We start from the raw sequence: 23,429 nt of genomic DNA on the forward strand, positions 1-23,429 counted from the left end.
CACAGACACACATGAACTTGCACACATATCCCTACAGTCAGAGGCACAGAAGCCAGGCGGCTGTGCAGCAGCACACAGGGGCACCTGGGGCTGTCAGCGCTACTGGCACCTGCAGATGTACATCAAAGAAAAACTATATATATAATCTCCAGTCATGAGCTCATCTGGAGCTGATAAAAATGACAGGAAAAAAAGAGAGTGCATCTGGAAACACTGTCAGGAAAGAGTGGATGGAAAGGAAGAGAGGAAAGAGAGAGAAAAGAAAGAAGAGAAAGTGAGAAAGATGAGGAGAGAGTGCCAGAGCTGGGTGGGGTGGGGGTTGCATGGCGCTCGGGGTGGGGGGGGCTGCAGGGTTTCTTGCGTTGGGGGTGGGGGGGTGGGGGGGGCAGCAGGGGGTGGCTCTCACCACTCCTTTTTCTTTTCGTCCATGGACACGCCCCCTGGCCCCAAAGCCACCACCAGCAGCAGCCCCCCGATGACAGACAGGGTCTGGAAGAAGTCGTACTTGAGGAAGTCGTGCATGGGCTTGTAGGCGGGCACCGTCCAGAAGGCGTTGAAGTACACGTTGATGGCGAAGAGCCACACCACCAGAGTGAGGGCGGCCAGCTTGGTCTTAAAGCCCACCGCCACCAGGATTATCAGGGCGGTGCCCACCAGGTTCTGCAGGATCTGATAGGGTGAATATGGGAAGGGGGAGGGTTAGGCTGCTGTATTCATCATCACAGACTCTCATGATGCCACTACAGAGAATCTCCGCTGACCTCACTCTGCTCATGCAGAACTTCACACCGAGTCCCAGACAGACTGGCTCATTACTTGTGTTCCATTCATCATGGCAATGGAGTAAATGCAGGCTGGCTGACTCTACTGCTAAAATGCATGCATATGAACATGCAGTCATAAGGCTGGTTATGTGACACACTTCTGGACATAATCTTAAAATCCTGTCTGGGATACCAAGGAGACACAGTGGTTTAGGAGCCATATAAGTACAACACAAAGGGTTGCTGGCTCAAATCCTACATGTGCACTGGTTTTGTGCCTCTGAGTTACATGTCTTGATCAATAGCCATCTGTATGAGCAGGTAGCATTTGACAATCTAAACCATGCAGGCCCACCTGGATGATAAGATCTAATCAGTGCTGTACTGTAATGACTAACAGAAGCTGTGTGAGACCTGAGGGTCAGGGGTCAGGGGTCAGAGGTCACTCACGGAGAAGAAGCTGGAGTCAAAGTGCAGCAGGGTCATGAACATGAGCACCAGCAGGACTCTCCCGCCCAGCTGCATGTATTGTTTGGGGGAGCTCTCCCCCATGGAGGGGACCCCCGCGAACATGCTCTTCCCCTCGGAGCGAGACTCGGCCAGCAGCAGCAGCAGTCCCCCTCCCAGTGCCAGGTTCCTGCGGGGCAGAGCAGCGTCACACGCCGGCCCTGACACTCACAGCACCACACCCCCACCAACACCCTCCTGCTCTGTCTGCCTGTGTCCATCTTTAAAAACAGTGCATTTCTGGACGTTCATAAGAAGTTTTCCTGCTGTCAGTTTTGACGGACGGATGAGTTTGTGCGGCCCTGAGACACTTCGCCAGAGCAGGTGGGCACACGGGTGGCCACACCTGCACAGGCGCACATCAGTGAAAACACAGAGATGGCGTCATGCAAGCATGCAGAGTGATCTGCTAACTGCTGGGAACAACCAATCAAACTGACCAATCAAACCGCAGATCCTGGCAGGAGTGTCCAGTCAGAAATCCATATGAAGAAAATACCAGCGGACTTGTAAACAGATTTAAGATCCTTGAAGTTAAATTTAAGATTTAACTTCCTGATATTATATTTGAAGTTGCTGTGGGTAAGAGATTTCATTTTTGACTCTTAGAATATTATCTAACCTGAAAACAACCCCAACCAGTGTTTATTTTCTAACCAGTAACAACCCCATTCAGGACAGAGCTATAACTAATAGTGGTTCAGGCATCTGAAAGCTTTTCTTCTTTACAAACACATAAGCAGCAGACGACAAAAAAGTATTTCACTGAGTGTAGGCAAACAGCAGGGAAGTCTTTATCTTTATGATCTCATGACTCACCTCATCAAAAATTTAAGATCCCACAAAATGCTGTAGGCAATAGTCTGAAAGAGGAAAGGGAGCCAGAGATGAAGTGATATGCAGAAAAAAGGGGTCTATTACTGTGCGAACTGAAATCAGTCATTCTTCTAAACCAGCCAATTACAGTGAGTTGAAAGCAGTCAGTCGTCTACTTCAGCCAATTACAGCTTGAGCTGAAGTCGGTTAATCGTCTATTTCAGCCAGACCACACAGGTACACATGGTGCCCTAAGCAACAGATTGATGTCTCACCTGTAGTGCGATGATTCCAAACAGGCCGAAGCAGGCATACTGTACAAAGTTCCTGCTCAGTACCAGAACGCAGCCCCCTGCAGAGAGAGGAAGAGACACAGAGCGAGTCAGTGTCCGGGGTCGTTCTCCGGGGGTCGGTCTCCGGCAAACACTCGCTCTCTCCCACACCCTGCCACACTGCAGGGGAGAACTCATCCAGGTACACTGCAGGATCAGGTGGTCCTCCAGCCCATACCAAAAACACCATCCTACCCCCTGACCCTCTCATCCAGCCAGCACTCTAACATTAGGTCTCCTTTGAGACTCCACTCCCCTGCATAACCCGCCTGTCACCGAGTGTTTCTGTGGGAATTTGTGCCCATTCATTCTGCAGAGCATTTATGAGGTCAGGCACTGATGTTGGACGAAACAGCCTGGCTCACAATCTCCGTTCTAGTTCATCCCAAAGGTGCTCGATGGGGTTGAGGTCAGTGCTCTGTGCGGACCGGTCAAGTTCTTCCACATCAGACTCATCAAACCATGTCTTTATAGTCCTTGCTTTGTGCACTGGGGCACAGTCATGTTGGAATAGAAAAGGGCCTTTTCCAAACTGTTGCCATAAAGTTGGAAGCATAGCATTGTACAAAATGTCTTGGTATGCTGAAGCATTAGGATTGCCATTCACTGGAGATAAGGGGCCTAGCCCAAACCCTGAAAAACAGCCCCACACCATTATCCCTCCTCCACCAAACTTCAGTTGGCACAATGCAGTCAGGCAGGTAACGTTCTCCCGGCATCCGCCAAACCCAGACTCACCCATCTGACTGCCAAACAGAGAAGCGTGATTCGTCACTCCATAGAACACGTTTCCACTGCTCCACTGTCCAGAGTCGGTGTGCTTTACACCACTCCATCCGACGCTTGGCATTGGACTTGGTGATGTGAGGCTTGCATGCAGCTGCTCAGCCATGGAAACCCATTCCATGAAGCTCCCGCCGCAGTTTTTGTGCTTACATTAATGCCAGTGGAAGTTCGGAACTCTTCAGCTATGGAATCAGCAGAGCTTTGGCGACTTTTACGCACCATGCGCCTTGGCAGTCGTTGACCCCACTCTGTGATTTTACGTGGTCTTCCGCTTCGTGGCTGAGTTGCTGTTGTTCCTAAATGCTTCCACTTTCTAATAATATCACTTACAGTTGACCGTGGAATATCCAGCAGGGATGAAATTTCAAAAACCGTCTTATTGCAAAGGTGGCATCCTATCACAGTACCAAGCTTGAAGTCACTGAGCTCTTCAGAACGACCCACTTTGTATCACAAATGTTTGCAAATGGAGACTGCATGGCTAGGTGCTTGATTTTATACACCTGTGGCAACGGGTCTGATTGAAACACCTGCATTCAATAATTAACAGGTGTGGCCAAATACGTTTGTCCATATAGTGTACCTTCAGCGACTGAGATAACGGGAAGCCCCGCCCACAGCCAGACCCAGCCCACCACCCTGCCACGCCCTGTCATTCCCCGCCACGCCCTCCTTACCGATCTGGCCTAAGAGGTTGAGCAGCACGAAGCAGGTGGCCAGGAAGTAGCCGCAGCCCCAGGTGGCCTCGATGTAGTCCCTCTGCTCATTCCACTGGAACCACATGCGGATGCCGTCCTCCAGGAAGGTGCTGATGAGGCAGAGGCGCGCCAGGTGAGGCAGGTACTGCTTCGTCACGCGGAGGAACTGCAGGTGGGGGGACAGAGTCTCTTCTGTGAGTAAACTCACCTGTCTGAATGCTTAGCTTGAAGGGCACATGATAGATACCCTACATTAACATAAAATACATTACATTCAGACTTATCCAGACTTATCCAGAGCAAAGTACAGAGAAAAGGCACAAATGTACACAAGTGCATTTGATGGGAATACTTGAAGAACTGTACATACAGAAAAGAACAGACCAGGAGTCAGTCTGCCACACTGCTGTGGAGAGACGCAGTGCGTGCCAGACGCAGTGTGTGTATCACTTTGCAGTTTCTCTGAGTGAGCCATCACTCCCCCCCCCCTCAAGCAGCTGAGTGCATCAGCAGTGATGCAACAATCACTTAGATCACCCAGAATTCCATGACCGTCACGGCAACATCGAGAGACCCATCTGGTCACATTAGGAGCTGGAAGCATCGACACCAGCCCTGTAACGAGCCGGCATCCTGTGCAAACAGCCAAACTACCTCAGTGCCTAACGTGTGCGCTGGACCATAATGCATTTCACTAAGCCTTAACAGCCCTTCCCTGCCTGCTGCTGTCGCTGAACGAACGTGTTGAAAGAATTGGAGCATTTGAAAGCTATCGCTGTTAATCTAGGGCTGTCTAAAATTAGGCATCTCCTCTGAGGGTGGAAGTCTGCAGTCTGCAGGAGACTGCAGTGAAGAATGGTGCCCGCACCCCACTGTGACACCCCCACAAAGCGACTCACTGCTGCGCACAAACGCATTCACACCGGGGTCTTCATCGGACACACCTGACCATCTCACAGACCTGGAGATGCTTCTCCCTGTGATCCATGCAATGGCTAAACGCAGAAAAATAATAAACCTGGTGTCGGGTGAACATGATCATCTGTCCTGGGATGAGCTTTAACAAGCGATAACAGGAAGCACATTAACTAGTAACTTTACCTATCAAAAAACAATGCTATGATACTACCAGCCACCATGGTGTTGGGCCTTTAACTTTTGAGGAATGAATGTAGACATGCATTAGCCTGTGGTTTTTTCGTTCTTATGCAGTATTTGTAAAAAATTTCAGTGACTGCTCAGTTTGTGATGTTTTAAAATGGGGAAGAAGGAACTCAAAGCAATATTACAACCTGGATGATGGAGCCCAGCATGGGGGGGGGGGGCTGAGCCCATGTCCTTAACGAGCCGGCTGAGCAGGCTCGTTAAGGACATGCCACTCCCTCATCACGGCGCACCCATTAGTTATAACTCAGAGCTGAGAAAGGAGTGTGATGAAGAGGCGTTTTTCACTGGAGTGGAACATGGAAACCCTTTTCTGTCTGCTCTGTGCAGACGCCACCCTGGCCAGACACCAGAAACGACTGTTGCTAGGATACAGGATAACCGAACATCTGTCAACCCCCTCCAGACCACAGTTCCCCTCAGAGCAGCTTCAAGACTGACATTTTCATTCTGTGTGCTGGTAGATGCACTGGCAGTCAAAATGAATGAATCCTCACGCAGACATGAACACCGGCAGAGTAGCACCTGTGCGGAACAGAGCAGAAGAGGACAGCTCCCTCAGGCACTGAGGCAGCAGCAGGTCAGTTACACCTAAGGAGGGCCCTGGCTGCTCGTGCTGGACATTACACCTTAAGAAACGACCAATCCCAACAGTCCCAAGTCCCACTAAGGACCTCTGGGCCCAAACTGCCACCAGGGGGGCGTAGTCTGAACCTCACAAACCTGCTCGGAGGTCTTGACTGCTAAGACTCGCTACCACGGAAACGCCTTTAGACCCCGTTGAACAGCATGCGGGTGGTGGGGGATGTGGGCGGGGGGGGGGGTGTTTAACAACATATGAAATTACTGATTTACTGCATGGACATAATGCGAGGTATGGCCATGGCGGAGCAGTTATCTCTCTGATGAGTGATTATCTCTCACTGCTGGTGCAGGCGGGCGCGGTGCAGTTTTAGCCCCTCCCACTCGTCCTCCAGCGCAGGTCCTGAAGGTCACGGTCACTGAGCCTCTGCAGCTGTGGGAGTCTTACCTTTCAGAACCCCTCCCCGGCACTGCCACACACGTCCCTCTCGCCCTCCCAACACAGCATCTGCTCTCTGTCTGAAAGGGGCCTTCCATTTCCCTGTTCCCCGCATGCACACGAGCACAGACCAAAGCGCCGGCCGGCGCCGGAAGGGCTCTGCCACGCACGGTCAGTCTGATCGCTGCAGCTCCGGCAGCCGTTTGCATAAGCCCCGCACACTGCTGCACAGCTCGGGTTAATGTGTGACTGCAGGGAGCAGTGGTCACAGCAACACGGCCCCTCTGAGCCCTGACCTGCGCTGTACGTGAGCGTTGCTCCTGCCAGCGCCTTCCGCAGGGGCAGGGGACGGAGCAGGACGCAGACGTGCAGCAGGTGGCAGTGACAGCGAGATGAGGCCTCATGGCTCCACATGCCTCTACACCCAGTTCCACTTCTGCATCCTTCCCATTTGCCTTTTATGGGTTCCCTCAGCCCTTCTGTGTTGCTATGGTTTTACAAATGTCAGTTTCCAGGAAACAGGGCGAAGATAACACACCACTTCCTCTTCAGTGTGTTCGGAGTAGAGAGGAGAGAGAGGGACAGCGTGCTCACACTGCAGGTCACAGTGACAGAGCGTGTACACAGGCTGCTCTCTGTAACTCGCATTGTCTCTGCGTCTCTCTCTCACCTGCACGTCCTGCCACACTGCCCTGCACCTGTGTTCTCCTGAGCCGTTCAGGTACGCACCACCATGGACCAACGAGGCCATGGCTGCCTGTTCTGTGTGTGCAGCCACAGCAAAGAATGCTACACACTTGCGTTTCCACGGTGATGCTGGTTTAGCCAGCAACGACATGCCTAATGCGGCGGGAATCATTTGAAGGAGATGCAACGTGACACATTCAAGTTCAAAATCATTTCTCAATCAACGAGAAGAATGCAGGAAAAATACCTTCAGTAAGACTATGTAGTGGTGCCAAGAAACAAACAAACTTCACCCCCCTAAAGGATTTCAGACAGGTGACAACCACCATTAACTACGGGGAGACGGGGGGAAACGATTTAGAAAATATAACCTCCAGGGAAAATTGCCTGTCACTGCATGTTTACAAAAGACTCAGTTGCCGTGTCAGCCGTTTTTTGTTTTCTTTTTTTCACTAAGGACTGCATGTGCACGTGCTCCCAGGCTGTGATTTGATTTCAGAAAGCAGTGTTATTCTAGACTGCACATTACAATTACAGAACCCCCCCCCGCCCACCCGCCATAACTCCAGCACTCTGTACGCTCTCAGGCCCATTGAATCAGCTTCACGTGCTTAGCCCCACCCACACAAACCATCCACATCAGCACTGCCAGCCCCCTGCGGCCAATCACAGCTCAACAAGTAACACTCACTCTACAGGTCCAAATGAATGGAAGGTCTGCTGGCCAATCAGAGCGTGCCTCTGGCCAGGCATGCGGAGCACCGAGCCGCTGCTGCAGGGCTGTACTGCAGCTTATCAGAAAGCTGCTGGAAACAAGAACTTTGAATCTGCGGCAGCAGGTTTCCCTCATCATCACCGAGTTAACACCGATGCATTATTTTCTAACGTTACTTACATCATTACGTTAGACTATTCATTTAGTTAGTAGAGAGCCGTACCTAGAGCGGCTAACATCTCTGCATTTCACCCACTTACATGTCTGGCTATCTAAGGCAACCATGATCACAGGTATAGCTTTACGGAAGTGTTACAAATGCTAGGAATCAAACCAGCAATGTTCTGGTTACAAGCCCTGATCTCATGGAAAGTATTTTAGTAGAATAAAATCACCATGCAGAAGCCTAGAGGCCCACCCTCAGACAGCTCTTGTGAAGGTGGAGCAGAGAGTAGTGTATTGCACAACCCTGAGGCATGGCCGTTTACCTGCCTGTGATCACACCTCACCTCTGCTGTGAGCTCACCTTGGACTGTCACAAACTCACAGTGCCGGTGAACACTCAATTGTGATAAAAACACAGCACCTCCCCCAAACAGGTGTATAACACTGAGTTACAGCAATAAAATTCCCCTTGATTGAATACTGAATAACGACTCATACGTATAACAAATTAATTAAAACTAAAACTAAAACTAATTATTCAATAATTGCCCTTTGGCATGACTGATTCAATAATGATTCACTAATGACTGATTCACAAAGGTCCAGGCTGAGTACATGTGAATCAGGTCATCACTGGTGAGAGCTGCACTGCCCTCTTTATCTGACACTCCCCCGGAGCTGCCAAAATCCCCCCCCCCCCCCCGAGCAGATTCCTCTCCAGATCACCAACTGCTGCGGCATCGCTGCAGAGACCTCAAACTCAACCTGCGAACAGAACCCCGGCTCTCCTCCTGGCCAGGTGTGCTCACTCACCACAGCCCACTGGTGCAGCCTCAGCATCAGTGTACAGCCCTGGGGTGCTGGGTGAGAGAGTGGGAACCAGCACGCTCCCCTCTGAGGCACAGACCACACGTCGGGCAGGGACCGCAGGCCGGACAGAGGCCGCACGCCGGGCAGAGGCCGCACGCCGGGCAGAGACCGGACAGAGACCGCAGGACGGGCACAGACCGCAGGACGGGCACAGACTGCACGCTGGGCAGAGACCGCACGCCGGGCAGAGACCGGGCAGAGACCGGACAGAGACCGCACGCCGGGCAGAGACCGGGCAGAGACCGGACAGAGACCGCAGGACGGGCAGAGACCGCACGCCGAACAGAGACTGGACAGAGACCGCACGCCGGGCAGAGACCGAACAGAGACCGCAGGACGGGCAGAGACCGCACGCCGAGCAGAGACTGGACAGAGACCGCACGCCAGGCACAGACCGCACGCTGGACAGAGACTGGACAGAGACCGCAGGACGAGCAGAGACCGCACGCCGGACAGAGACCGCATGCCGAGCAGAGACTGGACAGAGACCGCACGCCGAGCAGAGACTGGACAGAGACCGCACACCGGGCACAGACTGCACGCCGGGCAGAGGCCGCACGCCGGACAGAGACCGCAGGACGGGCATAGACCGGACAGAGACCGCAGGACGGGCACAGACCGCACGCTGGGCAGAGACCGCATGCCTTCCATCTGCTTTTCACCCCATTTAAAGACCTGGGACATTCTGATGTCCCTTCAGGACTGTAAGCAATGCCTCTGTCTCATCCAAACTCCCCCCACCAAACTACCACAGTCACAGGGACAGTTTTGTTCTCCAAGAGTAAAGATGGTGCTAGCTAATATCACCTATCCAGACAAAAGATGTACTTTACTATTCGGAGATTTAAAACATTATCGACTGCAAATTTCACATTTAACAATGTATGAAATTCGTGAAGACAGCATTGATAGAGCTCCAAGGATTTGGCTGGCAAATTAGCTATGGTTTATTACTGTCAATTGATTAAACCCCAGAAAACCTAGAAGGAAGGAGGACATGACAAGGCTGCTACCAAATAACCAAATATACCTACATCTAGCCAAATCTGAGCAGCTAACCGGCTACACTGACGCAACAGGTAGCTACTCAGCTAACACCCTGCTATCGGATCGGAAGGAATGGAAACATATTAGCTGATTTATTGATATCTTGCAAGCTGACCTACCTTGGCAACTTATTCAGCTGCAGTACATGATTAAAAAAATGTAACAGGTTTTGACAAAAGTAGATCTTTGGCTAGAAAAAGGAAGAGATGTTCAGATCTTCGGAATGCTTGTCTGTGACAGGAAATAATTAGCCAGACATTATTTTAAGCTCAAGCAGCATCTGTTGCCCCCGAGTTTCATCCTTTCTCTTTCGACGCCCCAGCCAGTGGCACACAAACAGAACCGCTGCCCACCGATGTTCCGGTTCTGACTCTGATTCGGTAGCTGGCTAGTCTGCATGCTAACAATACTTTTCCTGCTTTTTCGGCGCCACTGATTGCAAGCTATAGATGTTTCATAGCTACCAATCTACCTAGAAAAGTGCTTCTATGCGGCCCAACTGTGTCCAGCTAGCTCTGCCAGGCTAGCGATCAGGCTGAAGTGGTGGAGACCCCCTCCCCATGCTCCGTGCTCCTGTTCCGGGCATATTCTCCCCCTGCTCCGTGCTCCTGTTCCGGGCATATTCCCCTCTCCGCGGCGCCCACCGGCCCCTGATCATTACCTGATCCGCTACGTCCTCGGCGGTGCTCATCAAGTCGTTGTGGCCCATGATCCGGCGCGTTGCGTCAGTGGTACCTGTGCAGTTACCTGTCCCTATCAATCGCAGTTGTTGCTGTTGAACACGGCTGCCTCTCTCTCCCAGCCCATGCAGAGAAAGGCCACCTTCCTTCCCACAATGCATCGCGCCGAACTCTCTAGCGCCCTCTACATGTGGAAGCGATCATGGCATGCCACGTATGCTGGTTTGCAGGGAGGCCGCTGTATTGTTGATGGCAGATTAGGTGACACTGGTCATTTCTGCCACTCCTATTCTTTCAGATCTAAATTGTCATTCATGTTTACTTGCGTGAAATGTCCCTTATTAACTGAATTTTTGGATTCTGACGTTGGCATATCAGTGGTGGTGTTTTCATTCGGTTTTTGCTGACTACAAAAATGACTGAGAAATAACCCATGCATTTCCAAATTCACGTATTTAGAGAGCATTTTAGCTAAAACTTGACACATATTAGTTTCCTCACAGCACGTATGTACAGTTATATATATACATTAAAAGCCGAAGGCTTTTGCACACCGTGAGGCTAGAACAGATTTTTAAAATAAAAAATATATACTAATCTGTTAATTCCTTGTTCTTCATTAATTCATTCACCATCCAATAAATCACTGGTTGAAGAGCAGGACACTGAGAACAGAAATCCTGGGACCATTTCATTTAAACAGCCGCATTCAGGCTAGTAATGAAAGCTGTCTATTTTTAAGACCAGTTTTTCTTTTAAAACATAGTTTAAAAACCTGGAAAGAAAAAAAAGTTTCCTCTGAGAATTGTCAAGATCCTCTGAAAACATTAAGAGACTGTAATCAAAATTTGCCATTTACAATAAAACAGTCTACAATAAAAGAGCCCAGGGTGCCAGCAGGTAAAGAAAATGAAGGAGAAAATCTACAAACTTCATACTGATTCTAACATGGAAAAAATGCTGAACAAAAAGCATTTTTAAAAAGATGACATCTGTCACAAGTCTTCCATATGTTTCTCCACAATCATTTTCTCATACTATAAATAAAATGATAATAAAATTTCCCAAAAAAGAGAAATAAAACAGAAAAAATATGATGGGCAAAAAAGTAGACTAATTAAAGATGATGCATTTAAAAATAGAGACCCCACAGTTCTGTTATGAGGACTCATTGGGTGTTTCCACGTCTTCATCACTAATATAATGTCCTGTTCCATATACTGACACACACTGTGCCCCCACCAATCTGCCACTGAGACTTCACCTCCCTCAGCCTGGTCTCTCACAGAAACCTCACCTACCTCAGCCTCCTCTCTCACAGAGGCCTTAACTCTCTCAGCCTTCTCTCTCACAGAAACTTCACCTACCTCAGCCTGCTCTATCACAGAAACCTCACCTCTCTCAGCCTTCTCTCTCACAGAGGCCTTAACTCCCTCAGCCCTCTCTCTCACAGAAACCTCACCTACCTCAGCCACAGAAGGCTGCTGTAAGCCTAACTCTCCTCCCAGAGGCCTTTAAGCACACTCCCATGCACACACCACCTGCTTATTGAGCTCATTTCAGGTTCTCCACCTTGGGTTTTAATTTTTTCCATGGAGGTCACAGGCAAAAGCTGGCTTCCAATCATGCATTTCAGCACCTTTGTTGCTGTGCTGTGGAGATTATAAATGCTTCACTCAACAGCTGTAGCGCCTCCTCTTCCTGTGCCCAAGCAACCTTCATGTTTGCAGCACCACCCGCCAAAACCCTGTGTGACCAGGTCAGACTGAAGCCTGCAGGGGATACAGCTGTTGGTGCTCTCCCTGCAGATACCGGACCACCAGACACAAGGACCAGCACAGTCTCGGTGACTCTGTCTTGGACTGTAATAAATTCTATAAAGACTCCAACGAATGAGATTACAAATAATGGCTGGTTGGAGGCAGAACCTAAGACATAGGAAGCTAGACAAGATTTTTCACATTTAGGTTGCAAGGACACATTAAAGTACGCTCCTGGTGCATAAACCTCTCTGGCCAAATATTCTTATGCATTCTGCGGAGGCCTTTTCTCCACTCGATCAAAGCAGAGAAGCGCTTCGGCTCAAGCGTCATGTTGAGAGGACGGTTCGGCTGAAGCTAATGGAATTTGCCTTTCAAGTGGATTTGACAGCTGTTGTATCTATGATGCGTTTTTTAAACTTCGTGCCGTTTTTATTTCAATCTGTTTGAAGATTGGTTGTATTCTTAACACACTGGCTTGATAAGTAATTGTACAAACACCATCTGCTCCCTCCTTCTTTAATTTAAGAATTTTCCGACAGCAGATGACACCAGAAGCATATCTCCAGATAAACAACACAAAGGAAAATATTTTTATAACTCTTCATATTCTATGAACACATCTATACGTTTATAAATATTTCATAGTGGAGTATGAAACTAAACCACGGTGTATTTGTATTTTTGCCGTCTAAACTGCTAATTTAAACTTTCAAATATTTACTCACATTATTTTCGGTTTAAATTCATATATCTGTTACTAACCCACTATCGTGATTTAACTGAGTCACTGTGTTCCCGAAATCTTGCCAAAAACTGCTCTTTTAAAATATCGTATTGTCCATTTGTTTCAAGACAGAAATCCAATTATTTGCGCATACCAATTCAGCATTTGCTTGTAAACTTTCACTTAGGCCCACTATAATTAAAAAAAAAAACTTATAACGTCCATGCAAATATGATTGCATAATCACTATTCAAAAGTAAAACAGAAGACCGTTAAAGTCCCTTGTCCGTCGTAGTTTCTGCCACCTGTGCGCGGCAACAAAAACTTTCCCTGGCATGTTTCAAAACAACATGCTCGGCAATTTTCCGACCGTTTGCTGTTTTTGGGTTGGGTCGTCTAAGTTTTGACTCGTGTAATTCTTTACGTTTCCTTACGTCAGTGCGAGAACCTGTCTGTGGCCGGCGTAACTTCCAGTCCTACTTTCTGAGCCTAAACTATAAAAAGGTACGGACGCTCTTTGAGACCACTTGAAAACGAAAAAGCCACGTGAAAAAAGAAACTGCGAGCAGAATAGCTTCTCTAATTTTATTTTCATTTTGACATTAAACAGCCTAAACAAAATGCGCATTATTCCCAGTTCTCTGGATGGCTTCTGATTGTACCAGCATACATTTCCACTGTCATCATTTGCAGCTGAAATAGCGCTTGTTTTCCCTGTACATACTAACCTGTTAATCATTCCGGGGGAAGGTATTTGGGTGTGAATGATTTCCTTTGGGTAAGTGTTTAAGAGTAAGATGGCTACTGGAGGTTCATGCATAATACATTTTTGGAGTGTAACAGTCTCATGCATGTCTCATTTCAGTGGGAAGATTGAGTTTACACACCCACTCAGAGATGACTACAGCATGCCAGACAAGATGCTGGTAGCTATTCATAATACTTAGAATTCCATCCATGTTGCATGTTTGGAAATCAAGATCACAATCACATCCATTCAAGAAGAAAGGGCAGTCAATGTGAAAATAGGTTTTATTATAGCTGAGAGAAGAGCTGTGAGGTAGAGACCGCACATACCTACACAGAAAGAACATCTCACAGAGCAATTCCCTCTGCCCAGATACAACAGAGTCACGTCACATTAGCACTTTCATTCAGACACAACTGTCCATGACCTCTAACAGTCTTGGGGTCACACAACTTCCAGACTAATTTTGAAGGCCAGTGGAACCTTAAAAGGACAGACACTTCAGAATAACTCACTGACTTTCACGATTCTGTAAAACTTCACACAGCATTGATAGCATTTGATAAACTATCAGTGACAAATGGCATGCAAAACCTGACCACCATCTTTTGGAAATTAAAAAAACCACAGGCTGAGATGTTCGGTTGGAAGCCAGTTTATTATCATGAAAATGAACTGGGTGACCAAATGGCCAGGAATAACAGTCATGGTGAAACACAAATTATTTTCTGCAAAAGCACTCCCAAAATAACATTTGAACTTAGGTTTATAGTAATAAAAACAAGACTCTTATTTCAGACCACAAGCTGAAGTTGCTGCCTGATGTTAAATGATGGTATCGGTGCCTCCTCACAACCCCCTACCTGCCACACCTGTACGAGTCGTGCTGCTCCAGAGCACAGTCTCTAGGGGAAAGGCCTGTAAGGCAACACTGGCACTCACCCATACCTGTACACACTCAGCCGAACTCCCACCTGTGGGATGAATGCTCCTTTCATACCCTCACTGCCACCCATAAGCAGGCGAGAGACTGTCTTCAGCTGCTCAGTGTGAGAGTACCGGGGCGCCTGTGACGTGAGAGCCAATCACAGGCCCTCTCCCACAAGGCAGGTTCCCACGGGAACTCTGCAGTAGGACTGGCCCGGGTCAGCCATGCAGCCAAACCAGCACCAAACGTGACAGCCCATAATAACTAAGCCACCTCTCATTAACGTCAGGCACTACTTGCTAACCTGTGAAATGCAGACATGACTGTCACTATGGTGAAGGTATCCTCTGGACAAACAGAAACATCTGTTTTTGACACTGTGTCCTGGGTATCAGGTAACATATTTCACAACTTCATGAACAAATGTATCCTTTTTTGCCTCCGTGAATGGAAACTTGCTTTTTACTAGTTTCCACTGATTACTGTGCTACTTGTCCCTGCCCAAGTGTGACAGAGGAGGAAATGTGTGAACTATTGCATGTGAGATATTTGTCAGAACCTTCACAAGCGTATTTCGCATCTTCTGTAAGAGTGCTGTCCGTGCCGTGACAAGCGGGATTTCAGCCTCTCTGACCTGGTCTGGGACGGGATGCCTGGCACGGATGCGGATCATTGCGTCTGGTGGTCTGCCTGTTCTCTCCTTTTAAAATTTGCACATCCAGTCTTTTATGATACCCTTTCTTACTTCCAAGTAAAATGCTGGAAAGTGATTGAAGTCAAACAAAATATGGATAAATTCCAATTACTATTTCTGGTGAAACTTTATTTTCAGGAAAGTAAACTTTCACTCTACTGCAAGTTTCAAGATGCAATGGTAAGATGTAAGCTGACTGTGATCTTTATCCAGACTTCAATGTACCGAGATGGACAATTAATTCTAAAAAAAAAAAAAAGGCCAACTCTGAATATGAGATGAATACTTATTTTCAGAGAAAGACCACGATATATATATATATGAAACCAAGAATGGACATAATGCATCAAATATTTTTAATATCTACATTTAAAATACAGAAAAATGGCAGACAGCAAAAAACTTCCATTTGCTTAAAATCAAACACATTTGCATCATTACAGTTCACCAGCAATTTGCAGAAAAATAAACGTTATAAGAATAGAGGAATATGTACAACTTGTAAATTCATATTAAAATGAATGACTCAGTGCGTTGGGCTCTGATCCAGCGGGCAGATCAGCCTCGGCTAGGTCACAGAGCAGTCGGGAGCCTCTGCCAGCATGCCCCAGGCCTCAGCCTCACCCTCTAACCCTAGCCCTAACCCTGCCCCTTTAGCCCTCTAACCCTAACCCTAACCCTCTAGCCCTCTAACCCTAACCCTGTAACCCTCTAACCCTCAACCTCTAGCCCTCTAACCCTCTAACCCTCACCCTCTAGCCCTCACCCTCTAACCCTCACCCTCTAGCCCTCTAACCCTCACCCTCTAGCCCTCTAACCCTCTAACCCTCAACCTCTAGCCCTCTAACCCTCACCCTCTAGCCCTCTAACCCTAACCCTGTAACCCTCTAACCCTCAACCTCTAGCCCTCTAACCCTCTAACCCTCACCCTCTAGCCCTCACCCTCTAACCCTCACCCTCTAGCCCTCACCCTCTAGCCCTCTAACCCTCACCCTCTAGCCCTCTAACCCTCTAACCCTCAACCTCTAGCCCTCTAACCCTCACCCTCTAGCCCTCTAACCCTCACCCTCTAGCCCTCTAACCCTAACCCTCTAGCTTTCTAACCCTCTAACCCTCACCCTCTAACCCTCTAACCCTCACCCTCTAGCCCTCTAACCCTAACCCTCTAGCTTTCTAACCCTCTAGCCCTCTAACCCTCACCCTCTAGCCCTCTAATCCTCACCCTCTAACCCTCACCCTCTAACCCTCTAACCCTCACCCTCTAGCCCTCTAATCCTCACCCTCTAACCCTCACCCTCTAACCCTCACCCTCTAACCCTCTAACCCTAACCCTCTAGCTTTCTAACCCTCTAGCCCTCTAACCCTCACCCTCTAACCCTCTAACCCTAACCCTCTAGCTTTCTAACCCTCTAGCCCTCTAACCCTCACCCTCTAGCCCTCTAACCCTCTAACCCTCACCCTCTAGCCCTCTAACCCTCACCCTCTAACCCTAACCCTCTAGCTTTCTAACCCTCTAGCCCTCTAACCCTCACCCTCTAGCCCTCTAATCCTCACCCTCTAACCCTCACCCTCTAACCCTCTAACCCTAACCCTCTAGCTTTCTAACCCTCTAGCCCTCTAACCCTCACCCTCTAGCCCTCTAATCCTCACCCTCTAACCCTCACCCTCTAGCCCTCTAACCCTCTAACCCTCTAGCCCTCTAACCCTCTAGCCCTCACCCTCTAGCCCTCTAACCCTCTAACCGTCTAACCTTAACCCTCTAACCCTCTAACCCTCACCCTCTAACCTTAACCCTCTAACCCTCACCCTCTAGCCCTCTAACCCTCACCCTCTAACCTTAACCCTCTAACCCTCTAACCCTCACCCTCTAGCCCTCTAACCCTCTAACCCTCTAACCCTCACCCTCTAGCCCTCTAGCCCTCTAGCCCTCTAACCCTCTAACCCTCTAACCCTCCCCTCAGGGGCACTGACGCGGTGAGGGAAGTGCATCTCCCTCCAAAGCCGTTGTCTGCTTTACACGTTTTGTGCATACATACTGGTGAGTAAGGGCTACTTCAGCCTCACGTTCACGCTCTCCCTTTTGGCTGGGTAACACCTCCAGGTCTGATAATACATTTATTCACATAATACATTTCTGGTGTGGTCTCTTTCGCTGCCTCTGTAACCGGAGTCCTGGGGCTACGCACTCCCATTCACTCAATCGCTATTAAGCCAGAAAACAGACAAGTTTTTCATTCCAGGACAGACATCCTCATCTATCTGTCCAAGTCACGTTTTCAGAAAGGAAACCGAATATTCTTCCCAGTTTTACTGGTCATCGTTTATTTAAGGCGATACCCAGTGTTTCACATTATAGACATTCTATACTAATCCACTGTGCTGCACAAATTCTGCCTGAACAATTACAGCAGAGCGCTGGGTTCAAAGTTCAAGGTTCAGGAGCTGGTGATGGCTGTGGCTATTTCTGACCCTTTAAACCCCGCCTCCTGATCCCAACAACTGCAGGCCTGGAGTCCTGTTTCAGGTGCCAGACTGAATGCCAACTCCACCTTTCACTGTGTCGAATTCCATGATTGTCAGACAGCATTTTCAGATACTTTTCTCCACTAGCCAGTAAAGAAAACACAGAAGCTACAGGGATACCTCGGGTAAGGAGATGAGCTCTGTAAGGTCACTTATATATGAACAGCAGGAATACACATTCCATTATCTACTTGAAAGACACTCTTTATCCAGACAGACTAACGTTTCCATTTATACAGCTTGATGTTTACTGAATCAGTTCAGATGAAGTGTCTCACCCGGGGTACAACACCTGACCTGCACCAGTAACCACTGTGTTACAAGTCCTGCTCCTTAACACTACATCACACTGCTGACGGCATTTTGCCAGGTCTTCAGAAAATGTGTAAAAAAAAAAAAAAAAGCAAGTGTATTTGCCCTGATTTGATTTGTTTCCAGTGAATTCAGAAGACTTTTTAACAAATATAACTTTCTAAAATATGTAAAATTTTTCGCTGTCATAATAAAAGAGCATCATTCTCAAGAGTCTTTGCAGACAGAGCTACGCTTGTTTCCGGTATCAAAGCTGAGTCCCAAAAGCGGACCATCATGCCTCAGGGCTCCTGCTGATTTCAGCACCAGCTGCACTGCTCCTCCCAGCCCCACACTTCACCTTTCCTTTAAAATCCTGGGGGTTTGCCCTGCCCTCCTTTACTTTAAACACAATGCATGCTCCTTTGGGACACCCCATTGGACCAGCCAGGCTGCAGGACGTCCACTGAAGACGCCTTGTGATTGGCTACTGATGAGCTGTACAGTTGGGCAGCCCTCTCTCAGCGTCTCCGTGTCATCCTCGTCACTCTCCTCCTGGAAGCTGTCCGTTTGCTTCCTATTGCTGGTTTTTCTTCCACATCAGCATCCTGCCCCTCTTCCTCGCCCTCCTCCTCCCTGCCCTCGCCCTGTCTCAGGCTCTCTGGCAGGTCCCTCTGCTGGGGGGATGTGGGGGTGGGGGCAGGGGGGTCACCCCTGGACTTGCCCTCTCCAGACCCCGGAGGCGGTAAGGAGGGGCATGGCCTGGGTGAGGGAGCAGCAGCACTGCTGGAGTTCAGAGGGTGGCAGTGAGGGGCGTGGCCTGTGCTGGGGTCATGTGACTGCACCGCCCTGTCCTGGGAGCCGGGGGAGGACTTGGCTTCACTCGGGGCGAGATGATTTGGGGAGGGGCTGTTTGGACCAGGCTGGGTGCAGTCCACTGTCTCCAGAGCTCTGTGTGGGCCTTCTTCCTCCTCCCTCTCCTTCTCCTCCTCCCTCTCCTCCTGCCTCTCCCTCTCCTCCTCCTCCTCCGGCCTCTCCCTCTCCTCCTCCTCCTGTCTCGTAGTTCCTCCTCGCTCAGTGTCCTCCACACTGCTACATGTGTCTGGTTCCTCCATGTCTGGCTGGTTCCTCAGAGCCCTGTACTTCTGCAGAGACAACAACAGCATCAGCGCAAACCGCCCTACCTCCAAAAACTCTCTCACTGCATATATACACAAACCCACAGAGACACAATCACACTTACACACACCCCCACCTGAAGGTTCTGGAAGTGTGTGAGAGACTTGCAGTGGGAGAGCCGGGCAGTGGACTCAAAGTGGAAGAACTTGTGGCAAAGTCTGCAGAGGAACCCAGCCACCGGAACCACAAAACTGGACCCTGAGACACAAGAAAGAGCAGAGAGGGAGGGGGGAGAGAGAGAGAGAGAGAGAGAGAGAGAGAGAGAGAGAGAGAGACCAGGCAGAGAGATAAGGACTGCAGGCCACAGAGAGAGAACCTGGGAAGGTAATCAGTCAAAAGGGAGAGCTTCATAAACTTGTCTAATTTATTCATTTGTTTACCTTATAGACAGTTACGGATTTCTATTAGCAAACCTTTGCCTTATCAGAAAATAGTCGTCTGGACTTACAGACTTAAGAAGAACGAACTGTGCTTTTATGTGCTAAGTTTACAGTAGCAATAGCATTCCCCTCTTGCAGCAATCAGTGTATTGGATTAGGGAACACTGCCCCCATGTGGTTTGAGTGTTTCATGACACTCACCATACTGTGTGTCTGAGTCATACTCCTCATCATCGCCCATATCCTCCAGAGAGACCTCCTTGTGGGCGGGCAGTCCCACCTGTTGGCCAATCAGAGCAGAGTTAGGAACCAAGAGATTTTCGCCTTCAATCTCCCCCTCAGTCGCACGCTCACTTGCACGCACACACACACACTCACACTCACTCACACTCAGAGAAATACCTGGCTGTGTGCACGGCCCCGCTCCTCTCCTTCCTCCTCCTCATTGGGCTCTTCCTCATAGTCTTCCTCACCCTCGAAACATCCCACTGCATCCACAGTGATCAGCTCCTCCAGGACCTCCGGTCCTCCCTCCTCTCTCAGCTTTGGGGGGGGAAGGGGGGTGTATACCACACAGCTCAGTAAACTCCTGACTAGAAGCTTGCTTTGTTTTAGCTCATTGCTGTACATATTGTGCGTGGGTTCAGTGATCTCTACAGTATGTGGACTGGCTGATATTACAGGCTCAGTGAATAGGCCAAGCTATCCAGATGTTTCAAAGATCAGTTAATCAGCACAGAGAACACATTACATATTGATCAGAATCAGAATCAGACTTACTTTTTGGCCAAATATGTTTTATATGTAAAAGCATACATGGCCAATGAAGTCTGATTCTGATCAAGAGGAGAAACACACACTTGTCTCTTTTGCGCGTGCGCGCGCACACACTCACACACACACACCTCTTCGACCCTTTGCTTGTGCTCTGGGGACTTCATGTGCTCCACAAACTTTCGGGGTGTCCTGAAGTGGCGCTTGCAGACGGTGCAGAACGGCCGAGCGGAGTGCTTGGACAGCTGGGGGAAGGAGAGCAGAGACGCTGTGAGTGTGCAGGGGTACCCCCCCACCCCGCCCTGCGCCCCAAACTCTCCCCTCTTCCTCTGCCCCCTCACCTTGTGCTCCTTGGTCCTGCGGTGCTGGATCAGGTCCCCAGAGAAGTGCGTCTGACAGGTAGAGCACCATCTCTGCAGGCTGGGCCGCCTCTCTCTGTCACACAGCACAAAGGCCAGAGGTCAAAGGTCAGACGGGCTGAGTGAGAGTTAGTGTTAGCACTGTGCGGCTGACAGGGCCGGGAAAGCATTAGCGCTGTGCGGCTGACAGGGCCGGGAGAGTGTTAGCACTGTGCGGCTGACAGGGCCGGGAAAGCATTAGCGCTGTGCGGCTGACAGGGCCGGGAAAGCATTAGCGCTGTGCGGCTGACAGGGCCGGGAAAGCGTTAGCGCTGTGCGGCTGACAGGGCCGGGAGAGTGTTAGCGCTGTGCGGCTGACAGGGCCGGGAGAGTGTTAGCGCTGTGCGGCTGACAGGGCCGGGAGAGCGTTACCGCTGTGCGGCTGACAGGGCTGGGAGAGCGTTAGCGCTGTGCAGGGGACAGGGCCGGGAGAGCGTTAGCGCTGTGTCTGACAGGGCCGGGAGAGCGTTAGCGCTGCGCGGGGGACAGGGCCGGGAGAGCGTTAGCGCTGTGCGGGGGACAGGGCCGGCAGAGCGTTAGCGCTGTGTCTGACAGGGCTGGGAGAGCGTTAGCGCTGTGTCTGACAGGGCCGGGAGAGCGTTAGCGCTGCGCGGGGGACAGGGCCGGGAGAGCGTTAGCGCTGTGCGGGGGACAGGGCCGGGAGAGCGTTAGCGCTGTGTCTGACAGGGCCGGGAGAGCGTTAGCGCTGTGTCTGACAGGGCCGGGAGAGCGTTAGCGCTGTGCGGCTGACAGGGCCGGGAGAGCGTTAGCGCTGTGTCTGACAGGGCCGGGAGAGCGTTAGCGCTGTGCGGCTGACAGGGCCGGGAGAGCGTTAGCGCTGCGCGGGGGACAGGGCCGGGAGAGCGTTAGCGCTGTGCGGGAGACAGGGCCGGGAGAGCGTTAGCGCTGTGTCTGACAGGGCCGGGAGAGCGTTAGCGCTGTGTCTGACAGGGCCGGGAGAGCGTTAGCGCTGCGCGGGGGACAGGGCCGACAGAGCGTTAGCGCTGCGCGGGGGACAGGGCCGGCAGAGCGTTAGCGCTGCGCGGGGGACAGGGCTGGGAGAGCGTTAGCGCTGCGCGGGGGACAGGGCCGGGAGAGCGTTAGCGCTGCGCGGGGGACAGGGCTGGGAGAGCGTTAGCGCTGTGCGGCTGACAGGGCCGGGAGAGCGTTAGCGCTGCGCGGGGGACAGGGCCGGGAGAGCGTTAGCGCTGTGCGGGGGACAGGGCTGGGAGAGCGTTAGCGCTGTGTCTGACAGGGCCGGCAGAGCGTTAGCGCTGTGTCTGACAGGGCCGGCAGAGCGTTAGCGCTGCGCGGGGGACAGGGCCGGGAGAGCGTTAGCGCTGTGTCTGACAGGGCCGGGAGAGCGTTAGCGCTGTGCGGGAGACAGGGCCGGCAGAGCGTTAGCGCTGTGTCTGACAGGGCCGGGAGAGCGTTAGCGCTGTGTCTGACAGGGCTGGGAGAGCGTTAGCGCTGTGTCTGACAGGGCCGGGAGAGCGTTAGCGCTGCGTGGGGGACAGGGCCGGGAGAGCGTTAGCGCTGCGCGTGGGACAGGGCCGGGAGAGCGTTAGCGCTGCGCGGGGGACAGGGCCGGCAGAGCGTTAGCGCTGTGTCTGACAGGGCCGGCAGAGCGTTAGCGCTGTGTCTGACAGGGCCGGGAGAGCATTAGCGCTGTGTCTGACAGGGCCGGGAGAGCGTTAGCGCTGTGTCTGACAGGGCTGGGAGAGCGTTAGCGCTGCGCGGGGGACAGGGCTGGGAGAGCGTTAGCGCTGCGCGGGGGACAGGGCTGGGAGAGCGTTAGCGCTGCGCGGGGGACAGGGCCGGGAGAGCGTTAGCGCTGTGCAGGGGACAGGGCCGGGAGAGCGTTAGCGCTGCGCGGGGGACAGCACTGACCCGTCCCGCTGGCTCTGCAGGGACTCTCTCACGCGCGGCAGCAGGGTTCCCAGGCAGGCGTTGCTCCTGCGCTGGATCTCCATCATGCGCTGCTGGTGCACCACACCGTTCATATGGCTCTGGAAGCTCTGCAACACACACACACACACACACACACACACACACACACACACACACAGAGTCAGTTACACACACACACACACACACACACACACACACTCGCAGTCAGTTACATGTACACGCATGCATGTGTACGCGTACGCACGCACGCACGGAAGCACACACCTGCTGGTTCTGGCAGGTGATGCTGCAGATGTAGCAGAAGAACCTGCTGGCCGCGTCTCCGCCCGGTTCCCTGGCCTCGCCCTGGCTCCCTGTGACTCCGCCTGTGCTGAATGCCCGACTCTCACTGCTTTGCTGGATGGTGACCTTCAGAGACGCCCCAATGCCCAGAACCTGCCGCAGGACAGGGGACCCCGTCAGACGGGTCATTTCAGAGAGAAAACCCGATAAACCATTACTCAAACAAGCCCCAGTATAAACTCAGCAGGAGAGAAGAGACAGAGAGAGCTCCATTCATTGGGACTCCAGAAACCTCCCGCATCCCATCATGCCACAGTCACCTCCGCTGCTCTGCTCTCCTCCATAAACTCCATGGTCTCAGGCCCGGCCACACTGCCCCTCTCCTCCAGAGCCTCTCCATCTGCCGGAGGGAAAGCAGGTACTCATCAGAGAGAGGCAGAAGATACGGGCAGTGCAACTGCCAAAAAACCCGTGTGACGCCTGACCGCGTTCACACACCGCACGCACCTCCTGGCTCCTTCTCCTCAGCAGAGCATTTATAATCCGAGCTCAGGGCTCCATCTGCCTCTGGGGGCTCCTGCA

General features: G+C 51.0%; 2 protein-coding genes across 2 annotated transcripts in view; both read right to left on the minus strand.

Annotated features, from left to right (window-relative positions):
* Nucleotides 1-376: 376 nt before the first annotated feature.
* LOC118776878 (surfeit locus protein 4-like) lies at nucleotides 377-10,410 on the minus strand. The gene is made up of 6 exons (XM_036527497.1): nucleotides 10,234-10,410; nucleotides 3,883-4,069; nucleotides 2,363-2,439; nucleotides 2,091-2,134; nucleotides 1,215-1,401; nucleotides 377-669 (listed from the first exon to the last, which is right to left on the minus strand). Exons 1-6 carry the CDS (start codon nucleotides 10,279-10,281, stop codon nucleotides 403-405), a joined length of 810 nt encoding a protein of 269 aa, XP_036383390.1. The 5' UTR covers nucleotides 10,282-10,410; the 3' UTR covers nucleotides 377-402.
* An 8,034-nt stretch (nucleotides 10,411-18,444) lies between these two features.
* ciz1b (cdkn1a interacting zinc finger protein 1b) overlaps nucleotides 18,445-23,429 on the minus strand; it is a 9,765-nt gene continuing 4,780 nt past the window's right edge. The window contains exons 7-17 of the mRNA XM_036526113.1: nucleotides 23,355-23,429; nucleotides 23,168-23,247; nucleotides 22,830-23,000; nucleotides 22,545-22,672; nucleotides 20,598-20,691; nucleotides 20,388-20,501; nucleotides 19,885-20,025; nucleotides 19,684-19,762; nucleotides 19,179-19,300; nucleotides 18,951-19,068; nucleotides 18,445-18,800 (exon numbers count right to left, since the gene is read on the minus strand). The exon at nucleotides 23,355-23,429 is cut by the window's right edge and continues 14 nt beyond it. Of these exons, the coding sequence (XP_036382006.1) occupies nucleotides 18,445-18,800; nucleotides 18,951-19,068; nucleotides 19,179-19,300; nucleotides 19,684-19,762; nucleotides 19,885-20,025; nucleotides 20,388-20,501; nucleotides 20,598-20,691; nucleotides 22,545-22,672; nucleotides 22,830-23,000; nucleotides 23,168-23,247; nucleotides 23,355-23,429 (1,478 nt within the window). The remainder of the gene's footprint in view (nucleotides 18,801-18,950; nucleotides 19,069-19,178; nucleotides 19,301-19,683; nucleotides 19,763-19,884; nucleotides 20,026-20,387; nucleotides 20,502-20,597; nucleotides 20,692-22,544; nucleotides 22,673-22,829; nucleotides 23,001-23,167; nucleotides 23,248-23,354) is intronic.

This window comes from Megalops cyprinoides, chromosome 4 (assembly GCF_013368585.1).
Source record: "Megalops cyprinoides isolate fMegCyp1 chromosome 4, fMegCyp1.pri, whole genome shotgun sequence".
NCBI classification, from domain to species: domain Eukaryota; kingdom Metazoa; phylum Chordata; class Actinopteri; order Elopiformes; family Megalopidae; genus Megalops; species Megalops cyprinoides.